At 32.1% G+C, this 17,635-nt stretch overlaps 2 protein-coding genes across 16 annotated transcripts in view; one reads left to right on the top strand and one right to left on the bottom strand.

Moving 5' to 3' along the window:
* The first annotated feature begins 403 nt into the window (after positions 1-403).
* On the top strand, positions 404-8,456 carry LOC105336634 (cytochrome P450 2C3). The gene is made up of 4 exons (XM_011441029.4): positions 404-740; positions 909-1,421; positions 3,860-4,303; positions 4,397-8,456. Exons 1-4 carry the CDS (start codon positions 422-424, stop codon positions 4,573-4,575), a joined length of 1,455 nt encoding a protein of 484 aa, XP_011439331.3. The 5' UTR covers positions 404-421; the 3' UTR covers positions 4,576-8,456.
* The window catches only part of LOC105336585 (collagen alpha-1(XXIII) chain), a 21,736-nt gene continuing 12,235 nt past the window's right edge, over positions 8,135-17,635 (bottom strand). For 7 of the 15 annotated variants that reach the window (XM_066089339.1, XM_066089348.1, XM_066089343.1 and 4 more), the window contains 19 exons: positions 17,467-17,583; positions 16,852-16,878; positions 16,706-16,732; positions 16,515-16,592; positions 15,401-15,472; positions 14,809-14,922; positions 14,440-14,499; positions 14,137-14,226; positions 13,632-13,682; positions 13,213-13,245; positions 13,070-13,105; positions 12,917-12,952; positions 12,591-12,635; positions 12,154-12,216; positions 11,348-11,410; positions 11,184-11,228; positions 10,003-10,086; positions 9,571-9,655; positions 8,135-9,377 (listed from right to left, as the gene is read on the bottom strand). In XM_066089339.1, the coding sequence (XP_065945411.1) occupies positions 9,578-9,655; positions 10,003-10,086; positions 11,184-11,228; positions 11,348-11,410; positions 12,154-12,216; positions 12,591-12,635; positions 12,917-12,952; positions 13,070-13,105; positions 13,213-13,245; positions 13,632-13,682; positions 14,137-14,226; positions 14,440-14,499; positions 14,809-14,922; positions 15,401-15,472; positions 16,515-16,592; positions 16,706-16,732; positions 16,852-16,878; positions 17,467-17,583 (1,119 nt within the window). In that variant the 3' untranslated portion in view covers positions 8,135-9,377; positions 9,571-9,577. Of the gene's footprint in view, positions 9,378-9,570; positions 9,656-10,002; positions 10,087-11,183; positions 11,229-11,347; positions 11,411-11,438; positions 11,710-12,153; positions 12,217-12,590; positions 12,636-12,916; positions 12,953-13,069; positions 13,106-13,212; positions 13,246-13,631; positions 13,683-14,136; positions 14,227-14,439; positions 14,500-14,808; positions 14,923-15,400; positions 15,473-16,514; positions 16,593-16,705; positions 16,733-16,851; positions 16,879-17,466; positions 17,584-17,635 lie in introns of those variants that run through there. The other 8 variants (XM_066089344.1, XM_066089345.1, XM_066089346.1 and 5 more) reach the window with 8 other exon arrangements.

The raw sequence follows: 17,635 nt of genomic DNA, 5'->3' as shown, positions 1-17,635 counted from the left end.
GTTTACTGTTAGTTTCAATGCATTAAAAGTTTGTCAACTGTTTAATTTATTTTTTATTAGTTTGTTTATCAATTTTCGGCTTTATTACCAAATATGCATTTTTCGTCTAATCAGTATCAACTGCTTTTTATCACGAATACCACACTTATATGTTAACTGTATAAAACAACACTTGCTTTTGTGATGAATAAGCAAAAGCTTTGTTGACAACTAGCTATCAAACATTTTTAGATAAAAATAGATAAAACAGAAACATAGTTTCTGATTAGATAAAAAAGAGGGTTTGTTTTAACAGGCAATATCTATTAAATAAACTTATGTTATGAATTATGATTTACGTCGTAGTTAATTTTGATACAATGCCATAAACCTCTGTATAAATAGAAGTAATCGTGGACGAATATCAGTAATCGAGTTCAGAATGTTGGTGACGGTAGCCATTATAGTTGTATTGGTTGCTTTAGTTTGGAAGTTTACAGGGCGACCGAGAGGGTTGCCTCCAGGTCCGACATGTTACCCTGTCATCGGGAATTCCGGGCTTTTTAAACCATCAGAAGCGGTACGGGCACACAGAAATCTAAGAAAGAAGTATGGAGACATATACACCTTAATGATCTTCCACCACCAAATGATTATAGTTCACGGATATGAAAATATTCGAGAGTTACTATGTACGCAAGGAGACTTGTTTTCAGACCGGCCAAACACTATAATAAATGGGGTTTTCAACAAACAGAAAGGTATGCAAAGTTTCATTGGAAGGTTAAATTCAAAGATTAGCTATACAGGTGAAAAAAAGAAAGAAAAAAGAAAGAAAGAAAGAAAAGGATAGATAGATAGATAGATAGATAGATAGATAGATAGATAGATAGCACTCACCTAATTATTAGTACATCGTTTTGTTGTAGGTTTGATGTGGGCATCTGGGGTACTATGGAAAGAGCATGCAACGTTTGCTATGGCAACATTGAGAAAGTTTGGTTTTGGAACTCATAGTTTACAAGGTCAAATCATGGAGGAAGTAGATTGTCTTATGGGTGAACTACAAAAAAAAGATAAACAATCAATTAACATAAAGAGCACTCTTGATGCCTCTGTATCGAATGTTATTTGTTCAATTTTGTTTGGAAGGAGATTTGATTACGAAGATGCCAAATTTAAAGAACTGGTTATATCTCTAGAGAAAATGTTTGCCAGTACCAACCCATCTTCACCAGTGTTCATTTTTCCAACGTTACATCATTTGCCGATGTCTAGTTTTGGCCAAATGGAAAAAAGTTTTAAAGAGATAGACGAATTTACTAAGGAGATGATTCAAGAGCACAGACGAAAATTTGATGAAAACAACATAAATGATTTTATAGATAGTTTTCTGATGGAAAAGAAGCGGAGAGGGACTGAAGGAAATTCAACATTTACAGGTTCATATTTCATATTATTACAGATACAAAGTGTCTTTTTGTTAAAAAAAAAAAAAAGCACAGCAAGCCAACTAAAGAAAAGAACTTGACAAATTCCAAAATAAAAATAATAATCATAATAACTAGACGCGATCTCGTTGCGAACAACGAGTTGGTCTTTCGTTTGTTCTCGAGATTTTCTATTTAGATTATGATTCATTTTAGGATTTTTGAAAATTTAAAACGCCATTCAATCATTCAAACAAAGACGTCCTTGGACAGTAATTTAATTTTACTGATATCATTAGACGCAGAATTGAAAATAATTTAATGTCACTTAACTCAATTTAAATGAGTTTAAAGAACTATATATGATATGAGTTAAATTAGGCCCCCATAACTCACCATTATTTTAAGTGTTTCGGGTACAAAAAATATTATGTTATTTTTTAGAAGAGTTAATATAAAATATATTTTTCACCTTTTTATTTGATTTATTTGCACTAAATTGCAGTATATGACGTCAGAAGTGACGCTATTTCTATAATTCAATCAAAATCAGTCAAAAATTTTCATTTTTCTTATCTTTTTACGAATAGGAATTATAAAGCGCATGCTTGACCAAGGAAAAAAATTTCGTCACTTATAAGTCTTGGGTTGATACATCTCTGATGAAAATATTTTGTTTGTTCAAGCATGCTCTCTATGTTTTCTGAAAGAAAAACTGCTTGAAAACAAATTGTTCTTGCTAAAAATGCAAAGTTAGCGGGAAAAGGTTGTCTTTATGATGTCATATTTCTATATTCTGTGCACTTGGATCAAAATAAACATTATGTATAAATATCACATGTATATCTGTACAAAGAAAACAAGGAATTACAGTAAAACGACGATGTTCATTTTAGGGGACCATTTTAGGCCAATATCATATATATAATAGTCATTTTGGAAAAAATTAAAAATTCGTTCAGTCAGCTCTGCTAAGATATCATCAGACGCATATGTGCAAGAGCAACTAAGATCTGATTTTTTAGAATCGTTTTGAACTCATTCCAACTTACTTTAAATGAATTCAAATATTTTGAAAAGTTTAAATTTCACCCCATCAAATCGATTAAGATGTCGTCAGGCGCAGAGTTGCATAAGCAACTTTAATCTGAAGTTTTAAAATCGTTTTGGATTTAATCGCTTTAGTTTTATTTGAACTCAATTAAAATGAATCTATTTTATTTAACTCGTCCAATCGATTCGATCAAGATGTTTTAGAATTGGTTTGAACTCATTTCAACTCAATTAAAATGAATATAATTATTTTTTATAAAATTTAAACTTTATTCAATCAATTCGACAAAATGTATGACCACGGTGGCAATGGACGCAGAACTGCAAGAGTAACATACATATTATGTAAAAAAAAAAAAAAAAAAAATTAAAACAAAATAAAGAGTAGCAAAAATACGTATTTTTATTGCATCCAGTAAGAACTAGAAGTTACGGAGGAAATATCAATAACTATTCTTCACTTTCACATGTTAAGTTTTATTGTACAGGAAAGTTCCGTTGCTCAACCATGATCATTTACCGCGTTTATGACATCTCGCGTGAATAAAATCAGAAAAAGAGACATATTAATTGATTGTATCCGATATCTCAACAAAAGTCAAATATATTTAATTATAAAAGGTCGCTTTAAGTGTCTTAAATTAAAAAAAAAACTCTTCAAAAAAGCAAAAATTCGAAACACCGATTTTTTTTTCTCGTTTTGTTTCGTAAAAAATCTGACAAAGTCAGATTTAATAATAACCAAAATTTGACGATTTTGTAGACAGCAAGTGAAATCAACAAAACAAAGATATTTACATACAGCACTACCTACTACATGTATCTATCATCTCTAAAATTTTCTAAAACACGATATACGCTTTTATGATAAATTCCATCTCAACTTTAAAAAATGTAGGGAAAACAAAACAAAAAATACAGAAAAAGAAACCAAACAAAACGGTAAAGTCTTGTTTTAGAAAAGGAAAAAAAAGAAACAGAACGAAAACAAAAAGGTCTACCGTTAGAAACAGAATACCCTAATAAACTCTGCAATCCCTAGAAGGTCTTTCGTTGGACACGGAACACCTTAATAATAGACTGATTTTTTAAAAAGACGATTGATTCTTTTTTTTTCACTATACATACATGTATAAAATATCTATAAATATGATTAAAAGATCATTGTCAATGAAAGGGAACTATCCCTTCCCCACATTTCTTTATTTCTTCTTTTAGACATTTACTTAGAAAATTGTAAGAATAATGATGATTGAAGGACCCAGAAATTGCAATAGTAGGCTTCATCCTTATGTGCAACATATTTTGGACTTTTTAAAAATAATTGTACTATTAAATTTCTGTGTAAAAAGTGTAATTTGACTTGATTTGCTTCTAACATGTGTTAATTTTTAAAGATGAACAACTCACAATCGTTATACGGGAAATATTTGGTGCAGGAACTGAAACAACATCTAATACAATACTTTGGGCACTTCTTGCCTTAATTCATTATCCAAAATGGCAAGAAACCCTCCGGGAAAATATTGAAACTGCCATTGGTCAGAGTCAACCCAAGATGGAAGACAAGGAAAATTTGCCAAATGTTGAGGCTTTCATCCTTGAAGTCCAACGCTATGCAAACGTTGCGCCATTCGGGATTCCGCATGCCCCTAAGAAGGATTTTAAATATAATGGACACCTTTTTCCAAAAGGGACATGCGTAACGTTTGCAATCGATTCTGTTATGATGGATCCAGCAATTTTTCCAGAACCTCTCCTTTTTAAACCAGAACGATTTCTGGACGAGGTGGGGAATTGCAATGGGGAACAGAAAGAAAAGCTTATTCCATTTTCTACTGGTAACATATTTCAATTTGGTTTTAATTTATTGTTAAGATCATCTTCAAAACTTCTGCATTAAATCAAATTGAACTATTGTTTTATTTTTATAGGACCAAGATCGTGTATCGGACAATCCCTCGCCAAAATGGAACTATTTCTTTTCTTGACAAGATTTCTACAGTGGTTTAAGATAAAACCAGAGAAACCAAATTGCTTGCCACCTTTTGAGGGAAATCTGGGCCTAACCAACATGCCGAGATCGTTCCAACTAATTTTAGAGAAACTGTAAAATTCTTGGGAAACTGTTACACGAACTGCATTGCAAAGGTGAATTGCAAACAATATATATGACTTGTACTAGGCATTGACAACATATTGGTTTTTAATATACAAAAGCATCCTTTTAGAAAATTAAACGTTCAGAGGAAATTGATTTTAATATTATTAAGATAAAAGTGCATATTTTTAAAAATGAAGTGCAGTTAATAACACAAATTAAAAACAAGCGTAACGAATTTAAATGAACAATTGTAAATTTATCCATTCATGCTTAATATATTTTCTCAATTACTTTGTCTTATAAAATACATGTATTTAAGATAAAATAGCTTTAAATCTGACACTTTTCTACATTTTGAAAAAGGGTTTTATTCCAAAACAAATTAATAGTCACTGCATTTGCAAAATACTCAGTCTTGTTAAATTTCATTGTTTAGATTTTGTTTGATAAAACCTTAAATTAAATCAACATAAAAACATCAATATGATATAGGATTTGTAAGTGTTTTACATTTCCTCTAATTGCATATACACATTTAAAATATATGCATGAATAAAATATGATTAAGATGCAAAAAGTTGTCTTTTTTTATCTTTGTGTATATATCAAATGCCTGGACAACTTTGTTGTAATTATAGCTTTGAAACAAAATATTGTTGCATGAATATATTTGTCTGTTGTGTATTTTAGGAGGCTTTTCGGAACCATTTTTTCAATAATGATTGACCTGTGTGCCGACACATGATATCATACTTGAATAACCAAGTACCATGATATTTCAATATAAATATATATTTCATTTAAATGTTCATCAGCTTTATTCAATCAGCTTTATTGAATCAAAATTTGTTTATTCAATTAAAAATATAATCTGTCGGTATAAAAAATCGTATAAAGGAATAATATAAAATAAAATATATTAAAAATACTCATATCAATTTGAAAAAACTCTGTGTGATGCTTTTATAATCTTCGTAAATGTTCGAAAAGACGTTTTTGTACTTTTGCAATCATACAAGTTAACCTGGAAAATACTTGTTTCAGAAATGATTACAGAAAACATATCTAAACTTCTAAATTTTTATGCTTAGAAATAAACATTAAATTTCTAAACTTAGAAATAAACATTACATGTTAACATTCTGTTTGTTTGGGCAAAAGTGTCGTTATTTTTGTCATAAGCGATTTTTTATTAAGTTTTGGTTTAAGTGATTGTGACTTAATATTGAGAATTCGATGCTCGTAACAATACCCCTTTTAGGTGTGCGATATATCTGCGCAAAGCGAATTAAGTCCGACGTCCTTAATATTTGGTAGGATAATAATAAATACTTAATTTAGTAGGGTACCATCATTGCACATTTAAAATATTCTAGACAAACAAAAGGTTATTGATCACATTAAACTGAAACACTTATCCTTTATTTCAGTTTATTCATGAACATCTACTTTTTGCAAAACATCAACTTGTTACACAACAGCTGATAAAACAGGATCACTTTTTTTCATTTTGCTTGAGAGAAATCCTTTTTCAAGATTCAAAACGATAAACATTGTGCTGTTACAGTTCATGAAACAAACCACCAACACACTAATAATGAAGCAAAGTGTTCTGATGACAAGTTCAAGCAATATTTTACAAGCATCAACAAAGCAAGTGGTTATGAATAACGGTTTATATTATGCAAGAGTAATCGTCCAATGTTTCAACTCCAATGTAACACCTGGCCTACCTAACACTACTAAATCTACCTACATACGATTCACAATTCAAAAACAATTCCTTCGATCCAACAATATGCTACTTACATGACGGCAAAAAAGAGGTGCTTTGAATAAAGAATGACAGACTTAAACATGTTTGTATAGAATAATTTGCCATAAAAATATAAATATTGTTTATATAAAAGTAGTTAAAACTATTTTCATTGTCGTGTTCTTTATCTAATGTTTCAATGAAATTAAAAATTGTAAATATAAAAATAGGTTTAGCACTATAGGTCAAAATGCAATCAAGTGATAAAATGTGCAATTCAAACTATACCAGTTATAATTAATAGTTCGATTCAATTTCTTGCTTTTTTTTTTACGCCTTGCTGTCAAGTACTTATCCACTTCTATCTACCCCACTAGATGTACCTCTGGTGTCTGATCAAGGAAAACTACTCAAAAAGGGGGTCAAACACATGGTCAATCTTATTGCTAAGTCATTGACATGTGTTAATCTGCTCAAAACAAAAATATATTGTACTTAAAACAATCGGTCACTTTTGCCATCGGTCATTATATAAACAGGTCATCTGCCAACAGTTCAGTGCTTTCAAGCTATCGGCCTTGATCTGACCGTCGGTAAATGAAGACCATCGGCCGCTATCGACAAGGCAATCGGCCTTCATTTTTATAGCTACATTGTAACAGGCAATCGGCCTCGTTATTTACAAGACCATCGACTTTAAAGTTAGAGCTAACAGTCCATCGGCCTCGTTATTTTTATGTACGATGTTACATAATTGTTTGTGCACTAGTATAGCACACATTCCTTTTACTACTATAATCATGTTCTTTATGTTGTGTTTTCTGTATACATGTTTATTTTTTTTTATTTGGCTGAGTATTTCCACAGGTCTCTGAATTTCTATCGATATGCAGTTAAATGTATGGGAAGAGAGAGAGATATACTATAAACCAACTTTTATTCGCGTGCGAGAAATTTTCGCGATGTTCAATGTCGCGAATATTTCTTGCCATGGACCAGTATTTACCATATAATCGTTATTTTAAAAAAAGGCTTTGTCGCGAAAATTAGTCGCTGCAAACCAGTTAATCTCAAGGAAATCGCGAAATAAAGTTGTCAAGGTTTTAACCCTCCTCGCAGATTTGGGGCCGATTATTTCATGAAAATTACAATATCCGACTTCAAGCGTGCTGCACTGTGTCCGAAATTCATTTATTTGTATTCCATCGATTTAAAAAAAATTCAAATGCGCCGAGAAAGTGACACAGTCAACTATTACTTTCATCTTTTCGACACTTACTGGTGATATTTCCTAGAACTAAAATTATAAACACTTGACACAGTTTTAACTGTCTTTTGTTTAATATAAACTGCAATTGTGATATTTTATGCTCACATAGAAAAAAGGAAATTACCTCGGATTGAGTAGAAAATGATGTTGCTATTTTGTCACGTACGCCGGCATCAATCTCTCAAACAGATCTTGCAAAACTTTTATTTGAAAGAAATCCTCTATCAAGATCGTTCTTACAGAAGCACGAGTACAATACATTAAAACCGTTTACAATATAGGAAAATACGTAACTTCATTGGATGAAACGGTCAGTTACAATGTTATTGCATCAAATAGTCGATTCTTCGTGAATGGTATATTTCATGTATACAAGGTATAAAAAGTAAACTGATTTGCTGGATTACACTTATAGTCAATAATTATTAGTTCCTTTTCATTTCTTAATCTAATGTCCCTTCCATTACTAAGTATTCAATCATTTCAAGTGTGTGGTTACAACTCATTTAACATTGATTCGGAAAAAATAAAAACGATTGCAATAAATTGATTATTATTTTATTAAGATAAAAATGTATATTTTGAAAAATCAAGTGCAGTTAACTACACCATTAACAAAAACAAGCATAAACAATTTAAATGAACAGTTGTACATCTATCGATTTATGCTTTATATTTTCTCAATTAACTTGTCTAATTTGGTATGAAAGATATTTATTTGCAAATACATTTATATCTGACATGTCTTTAGATTTTTAAAAAACGTGTCTTATTGAGATAATGGCTTTTGAAAAATACAGTGACTTATTAGATAACATTGCTGTAAATATTTCATTTCAATGTTTAATTATTCATTTGACAAAACCCTGGCTAGGAAAAATTGAATCCGTATCAATGAAACATCAATAAAATTTGGGATTATTTAGTGTTTTACGTCATTTTAATTGAATTGTATATATACATTAAAAGGATATACATGTACATCAACAAAGTATGATTTTGATGCTACAAATTGAATATTTTATCTTTGTATATATATCATATACCTGTACAACTTTGTTTCAGGTAGAGCTTTAAAATAAAACATAATTGAATAAAAATATTTGTCTGTTAAACATTTTATAAATTAGGAGCTATTGTTTTAAAGTGGCATGTTTGCCTACATACGAAACTTGATTAACTAAGAAGCATGATATTTCGTATATATATTTCATCAAAATATACATCAGCTATATTCAGTCAGTTTAGAAATATAAACTGTCAGTTAATTAAAATTCGTATTTTCGAGAAAAAAATAATTAAAAATCTCTTTATAATCTTTATATCAATTTAAACCAATTGTGTATGCTGCTATTGTATTTTTCATATTGTTCGCAAAGACGTTTATTGTACTTTTGCAATCAAGCAAGTTTGAATTCAGAATAATGTGTTAAAGAGTCACAGAAAATCTGTAGAAATATGTTAAAAATAAGCAAAAATACATTTTTAACATTCAATTTTTTGACAAATATATTTTGATGTTATCAGTATCAAAATATCTCCAAGTACATCAGTAGAATTTACATTAGAAAATTCAAAAAAATTAAACAAGCAACGAGTAACATTGTGGGATTATAAAATATGATAAAATGTAGTTACTCAACTCATAATGTCAAATAGTAAAGTTCTTTGAACTTTACATTCATAAATATGAAACAATGATTCAATATTTGACAAACTTCTCTGGGATGACAGCGCCCTGTTATTCATCATGGATGAAGATGAAAACAGCACCATGGAAAACAACTGGTTAAAAGAAGCAAGTTTTTAAGTATTTGTATGATTCTAATTCTTCAATACATAAAAATGTTGAACAAATCGATGGGATTTTTTAAAAAGAATAACCCAGATGTAAGATGTAATTTTTAATATTACTATCAAAATTTCAACCATCAAATATAATTTTAAAAAGAAAATATTTTAAACTTTTAAGTTTTACCGCATCTCTATCCTCTGGTATTGCCGTTGTTTCCACAGCGCGGTATGCCGTCTGGCCCAATGGGACATGAATAACCAGGGGCCCCCTATGATATATAAAATCAAACATTTACAAAAAGAAAAATATTAATTATACACTAACAAAGTAAGCTTACGCTGTAAATAAAAACTCATTAATGTAAACATTTCTACACATCTAATTACTCAGGGACGTGTTAGAAATATATATGTGCATTTTTTATCTACATTTAATACCAAACTGAAAAAAAAAATATCCAACAATCAATAAATTACATGTATTCAACATGTGCGCAACTAAACTAAAGTTTAATGGTTAATAAGTTTAGTTCAACCAACGAGTGTGTTTAAGTGATATTTGGGAGGTGGGATATTCATGCTAAGAAAGATCACATGACAATGGCATGCCAATTACCTTATTATAATACTGAATACCACAACCAGGTAATGGAAGGCCATTATCACCCACCGGACAGGGGGCGTCTAATCCAGGAATCCCCTGACCAGACAAAATTCAGCTACAGTTAGCAATAATAATACGCTCGATCAAGGAATCCCCATAAAACGGGAACAATTATAATATATGTCCATATTTTTGTAAACTGTGGTTGCCTTCCTGGCATTAAAACTTGATTGCAATTATCATCGGAGAATTTTTTATGCATATTTACATTTGATGTGATTTGTTTGAGGCATGTCAATATGTTAAAATGAGATTTAATGACGTTCTGAAAGCTTCAAAGCCTATCACAACTTCAACTCATAAAAGTTATTTGGTCGACATATTAGTTTTAATAGCTCCTTATCTGCTACAGGCGTATATAAAGCGGTCGAGAATGTTTCCTAACGAGGCATTCAGGTTGTACGGACTACATGAACTACATATTGTACATGTACTAATATGTTTGAAAAAAAAACAAGCTGCAATCAATAAAACGATAATAGAGGGTATATTCTTTGAAAAAAGGGGGTTTTTTCTTACACCTATAGCGCTGCCTTACGTTGTTTGCACATGGAACAAGTGTTGTTCATACGGTCATAACGTCTACAATATCTAGTAGACCGTCAACAGCCGCACTACCTCCAACATAGTAAATAGAAGATAGTAAATCTAAGAAAGAATGAACGTGTTGTTCTTTTTTCTGTTTCTACAAAAATATTCGTTTTCTAAGGTCAATGCGGCCACTGCATGATTTACTACAATGCGAGGTTTGCGCATCGCGATTATTAAAAGGAAAACAGATAGGTTCTTCAGTGATTGAAAATTTCGAAATATGGATTTCAGCGCCTGTTTTTGTTTCGTCTTTCAATGGATATTCCTTACCAGAACAGTAATTTTCATAATTTTGCCGAAACGCGTTTCCGTTTAATATCATGTGTTCGGGTGAATGAAATGCCTGAATGTGATGACAAATAGTGAATAGTGCTCTTAGTCTTATAATGGACCTGGGTGTCAATGATCACAACAATGCAAATCGCAAACTTATTAAGGGTAATCCGAGATAAAAGGGAAATAATGCATTATTGCATTCTTGTTGAACTACACCAGCTTTAAGCATCAATCTGTAAACATAGATAAACAAGTACGGTTGCTACCTGATTTCCTTTTGGTCCACGCTTCCCCCTTCTTCCCCTATCCCCCTAAACAAACAAACAATGCACACAAGGATTGAAAATGATTAAATAGGGTACGAACACATCCAACGAAAACCAGTACAGAAAGATCAATCGAACACAGTTCATAGAGTTGAAGCACTGACCTTTTCGCCTTTCGGACAGGAACAAGCACCTGCACTTTCAGGTCCTGGGGGACCAGGTGGACCCTGGACATAAAATAATGTCATTTCAGCAGAAGAAAAAAGAACAGGAATGGTTTCAAAAACAAAAGAGAGGTAAATTTTTTTAAACATTAACAAAAGGTTGAAAAATTCTCATTTTCTGTGAGCAATCAACAAATAGGATGGTGTGTATCTTTTATTTAAACTACGATTTTGTGCAAGATAAATATATTCTGTGGTTAGTTCAAGCTTAAAACATTATTATTGCATGTTATATTGAGAATACATTTGTGTTGAAAGTTGCAACCATAAGTTTGAAACCGCAAATCTTTATCACAGAATACCTGGAAAGAAAGATAAGTCATGCTAATCATCATGCACCAAACACTATAATCCCTTATGCATTAATGTACTGTGCCAATCATACAATTGTAAAACTATAACAGAATCCAGTGCTTTTATAATAGATTCTTCTGTAATAGGTTTAAATACAGCAATAACTTTATCTAAAATAATCCAAAGTAATTTTTAAAAGAAATACCCGTATAATTAAAAGTCAGTTGTGTCTCTCTCCAAAGTAGTAACAAAGACGATGCAAAAAAGTAAATTAAAATTAAAATAACCATTTAATAAGACCATATCATAGTGGTGCATCATGCATTTTATTGGGATTGCGTCAAACCACTATACTTGTGTTTGTGTTGTCATGCTTTTTCAAGAATCTGTGGGAAAACAATTGTAAAAATTTGAAAGTGAACGGCAGTACAAGTATTAAATCAATGACTCACCATCGGGCCTGGCAAACCAGTGTCACCTAGTTCTCCCTTTACACCGGGTGGCCCAAAGCTCCCCTTGATTAATTGAATTTGATTTTGCAATGCATTCATATAGATTTCATTTCTATTTCTTCAGGAAACGTTCACAACAATATTCTAACAACAATAGCAGCTAATACAATTTTCACAATATCCATTCAGTAAACTACACTGTACATGGCGGTAATACAGCTGATGGTATTCCTAGATTTACGTGCATGGCTTCACAAATCCAGACACGAAAACAACACTTTTTCTCTAATATCTTTGTACACAAAGGTATGGAACATTAAAGCATCAGTTGTTCAAAGCCTTAATGAACATTTAAAAAGAATGTTTTTGGCGAGGACTAATGATGATTGAAGCAAACTTTACTTTCTGACTTTTCAGTATCAGAATGAATTACTTACGGGCAATCCCATGGGTCCCAATTGTCCTTCCTCTCCCTTATCACCCTAAACAAAAACGGTAAACGTGTTGAGTAGCAATGGCATAACGATGAAAATATACCTTTGCAAATACATTTCCTTAAATGTGTAGTAAAGAGCAAACACGGGCTTCGTAAGATTTGACCAATAAACGTCATATCTAAGTGACAAATTTCCCTTTTTAAATTCTTAATTGAAAATGGAATATGACCGAGATACATGTACATAGTCATTAACATACAAAATTCACTTTGGAATCTAGATATAAACATGAAAAATATCATAGCAACTAAGCGAATTTTACACACCCTTTCACCTTTGCTACCAACAGGACCTCTTTCGCCCTACAAAGATGAAAAACAATTTTTAGAATATGGTATATAGTTTGATACATTCATTTATAAGAATTACAAGACTACATGAAAAAAGGTAATGATAAGAGTATCATGTTCAATACTCACCTTGATTCCAGGCCTGCCTTGTACTCCTTGTTGACCCTTGTGAAATGTGAAAATTGTTCAATGCATCAAAAATTTACCAATGAAATTGTTTGAAAATTTGTTGGTGCTAACCTGTTTATGAAGATGAAGCAAAAACTACTTACCTGAGGACCCGGGGGACCAGGGGGACCAGGAATCTGAGAATAGAACAGAACGTTTCATTCAAGGGAGCTATATGAATTTATACTGATGAAATGCAAATAATACTACATTCTTAACTAAACAGCAAAAATCATAAACGCGTGCTTAAAATATGTATGTTTTATCATATTTTTTTAAAGCAACACACTTTAAACAATGCAGAAAATATGGCTGTAATTGTGTGCTATAATGACCCTTAAATTGCAAACTTTAACTAACGGAAATTTAAGAAAAAACTACCAATTTTCAATTACTTTCTTCAATTTTAGATGTATATTTTAGAAAACGACACCTTGAGCGGGAGATAAAAACCTTCTGGTAACAACTTTCTTTGAACTTTGTGTTTACACTTTTTATGTTTAGTTGCTTAAAGATAACTTACAACACGGCTTATGCCTTTATAATCAGAGGTATCTATAATGCTGGTGTCTCCCTAAAAATAAAATTAAAAGTATTGGTCTATGTTAGATGCATTTCATACATTGAAATAAAAGCATTTGTAATATCATTGATTAACAGATTTACTTATTCTACATAAGTAACATAGTTTACAAATGTTATCATTTCTCGTTTTGTTACTTTTGTTCTACAAATACAGATATTCATATTTTTTTCATGATAAAAACCAAACAAATTTCACATTACAATTATATCATGTTGTTTATTATTCATTGAATTACAATTTTCGTTGTTCATACGATCAATGATTTCAGAATTACAACGAAGTAAAATGTCTGGTTTTAGATCTATAAATAGGACCATTCTCCTCGACTTTGCTTTTCCTCATAACTGTAATATTAATGGAATCCACAGAAACTGTAATGCAATGAATATCAATTAAACCCGAGTTTTTGACAGTATTCGAATTAATGCAATCAAGTATTTACCGGAGGCCCAGGTAGTCCCGGAGGTCCTATCTGACCATCATTTCCCGGAGGTCCTAGCGGACCTTCATCACCCTTTTCACCTTTATCTCCCTAAGAAAAAAAAGGTACTAAATAACCTCTCTCTCTCTCTCTCTCTCTCTCTCTCTTATACATTATCTAGTTTAACTTACAAAATGTTACTTACATGTGCTGCTCTCGACTCTTTAAATGATTGATAGTGTTTAAAAATTTAAATTTAAAAGAAACATGAAAGTTGTTAAAAGTAAGTTTCAAATGTTTATTCAGTGGGTATAATTAGCTTACAGGGATCCCTCTTGTGCCGGGCTTTCCATCTTTACCAGGAATACCCAGGCCCCTGTCTCCCTGTAATACAATTCAGATTGTTTCATTTACTTGGGGTTTTTATTTGGCAAAAAACGTGTAACTTTATAAATTGCATAGCAACAAACATGAAGCAAAACTATATGCTAGTATTTGTTTTAAATTCATGGTATCATTGCAAAATAAAAGCATCCCTATTTTTATGACTTTCGAAAGGGATAATAATTTTATTTTATTTAATATAACATAATTTATCATCTTTGTCATATGTCTTTAACAATACCTTGTGTTGACCTTTTCTGCATACACGTTTTTATAAAACACCGAATGGATGCTTAAAACTAGACAAACCTGTTCTCCTGGGGCACCCTTGTCACCTTTTGAACCCTGTAGCCCTGGAAGGCCTCTTTTACCAATGGGACCTCGGGGTCCTAGTCGACCAACCCCACGCTTTCCACGCTTTCCCTTAAAAGGTTCATATTAAGATACAGATTACAATGCAAAAACGAAAAATGATGTAACGGACTTTCTGTTTTAGTGAAACGTGTTTTGAAAATTCAGTTGCAGGAGACATGCTTTTAAAGCATCCTCATTCATTACAAACTATCACTTTAATCAAAATCTTAAAAGTACATGCAAATAAGCTTTTATTTTGGGAATACCAAACAAAATGTATATAACATGAATAAAGTAGTCACGCATTGAGCATGCTTTTCTATTTTCCAAAACATGCAATATTTTAAAAATTAACTGAAGACTACTGAATACTCACTAAGTCACACACTAAACTTCTACCATATCTTCTGTTGTAGCTACAGAAAAGAAACTCTATATACACACAGCATGCCAAACGGAAGATGCATGCTAAAAACATCCAAATCAATAATGACATAGAACACATTCATGAATATTCATTGACAACAGAATCAGGCAGACGACTTACTTTTTTCCCGCGTCGTCCTCTGTCGCCTTTCAAGCCTTTAGTTCCTGGTAAGCCCGGAAGGCCTATCTCTCCCTTTTATGATTAACAAATTCTTTAAATCAAATGAAGCATTAGATCATCAGCTTATTCTGTTCCTTGAAAATTGACTTACTCTTGTTGTGCAACTTTCAACATAAGCGTTTTTTTTAAATGTGAGCACTGATCAATGATACAATATTCTATTACGAGGTGTACATACATATTGTATATAAAGATGAATACGAGTTTGCTCAATAAACACGAACATTTCTAAGTTATTATGTACATATCTAGCCATGAATACAAACCTTTCCCATAAGCTTAAAAGATGTTAGTTGGTACAACAGTGTTAAAGGACTGCAGCAAACACATAGTCATGCAGAGAGCAACTTATATATCCCGCCACCAAGGCTTTGTCGAATACCTCCACTAATTGCCGCCTTCTTGAGCGCCCTCTTGTGAGACAGCCTCGATTTCGCGACCGTCTTTGGCGTGATTGATCCTCTTCGACATCACGTGAGTTTGGAATTAACTGATCATTTGCGTTTTCTGAACTGGACAAAACCTCCATGCGACATGTCCTTGAGTGGCGCTTTGAGCAGATAAGGTTTAGAATTAAGTAGCATAATAGTTCATTAATAATTGTATTTGCTGCAGCCTACTGGAAAGTTGTTCATAGAGTGCATGTCTCGGTTACAGCGTCAAAACCATTCGAGTATAGCTGATTAGTAACCTAGCATGATCATCACAGGAGGGATGATTCATCTCACCCGTTCTCCTAAATTCCCCTTTTCGCCCTTAATATACCCTGCAGGATACCCCCTTGAATCGGAGACAGATAACACTACCTGAAATAAAGTTCAGTTCATCTGTACCCCGATACAAATTCAAAACTTAAAGTGCAGCCTTCTTCACGTCGCAGACATCATGCATATTACAAGATTATTTAGACAAATACACTACATACATCAAATTTCATTTCTGAGCAAATAACATACATATATTTCACGGGGTGTAAAAATTGTTTTGACGCCATGCAGTCATCATCAGGCACATTTAAATGACGTCATGCGCAGACGCATGCATTGAGACTTACTTGCTGACCTTTTGGACCTTGAGGTCCCGGATCACCCCTACCAGGAAGCCCCTGAACCCCAATCATACCCTTACTTCCCTGTCACGAGGACATGCCCAATGTAATTTTAAAAGCATTTTACATTTTCTTAATTCACACTCAACATCGCATTTCAATATTCTGTCAAACGAAACAAGGATTTAAAAACTCACCGGTACTCCAGGGTTTCCTGGTATACCCTACAATGTTAAAGGATGACAAAATGTTGAAAAGTTGTTTACAATATAAAGTGATAAAAGTCGAGATATTAGTATATGAAAACGGTGAATAGAGTGAAGATGCAACGTGGAAAACTTACGCGATCTCCCTTTGGCCCAGGTTCTCCCTAGAAAAAATAATTAATTACTGTATGACTTATAATCAAAACTTTCATACATTGTATAATTTTTAATAGATTTAGAGTACCAATATCTATTTTTTAATATTGGATACCAGCTGCTCTTTATGTAACGTTTGATAGCAATCAGTTTTTTTGGATATCAACTATTAAAGTAGGATATCAGCTATTATATCACCTATTTATTTACCTGTGTATAAAACCTTTTGTCTGTATTTTTTTCTTTTTTTCTAATTATTATCATTACTAGTTACTACAAATTATAATATTATAATAGGTATTATTATACCTATTGTCATTTCTGGTCATATATTTCAAATATATACGTATATGCATATATTTATCAATATAATATCTTTTGTAATATTATTGTCAATATTGTATGGCACTAAACTTTGTATAAATGACCTTGACCTTGTATGTCGGAGAGGATTTGTATAGGCAATGCTTGCTATCCTATTCGTTTATGTAATATATTGCATAATAAAATATTTTTAAATTAAATTTATTTACCGTTTGATACAAGCTACATGTAATTACTTAACACTAAACATCTAATATCGGCTCTATACTTACAGGTGGTCCAGTTGGTCCAGGTAAACCGTCAAATCCAGGGAGTCCCGTGTCTCCCTTGGGTCCGGGTTCGCCCGGGTCTCCCTGTATGCCCTTAGCCCCAGGTTCTCCGGGCTCTCCCTATATCAAAGAACCAGAATGTTTAAAAAGTTATATGATATGAATGGCAATA

The sequence above is a fragment of the Magallana gigas genome, chromosome 7, assembly GCF_963853765.1.
Source record: "Magallana gigas chromosome 7, xbMagGiga1.1, whole genome shotgun sequence".
Lineage (NCBI taxonomy): Eukaryota > Metazoa > Mollusca > Bivalvia > Ostreida > Ostreidae > Magallana > Magallana gigas.
This window is presented reverse-complemented; position numbering and strand designations above follow the sequence as displayed.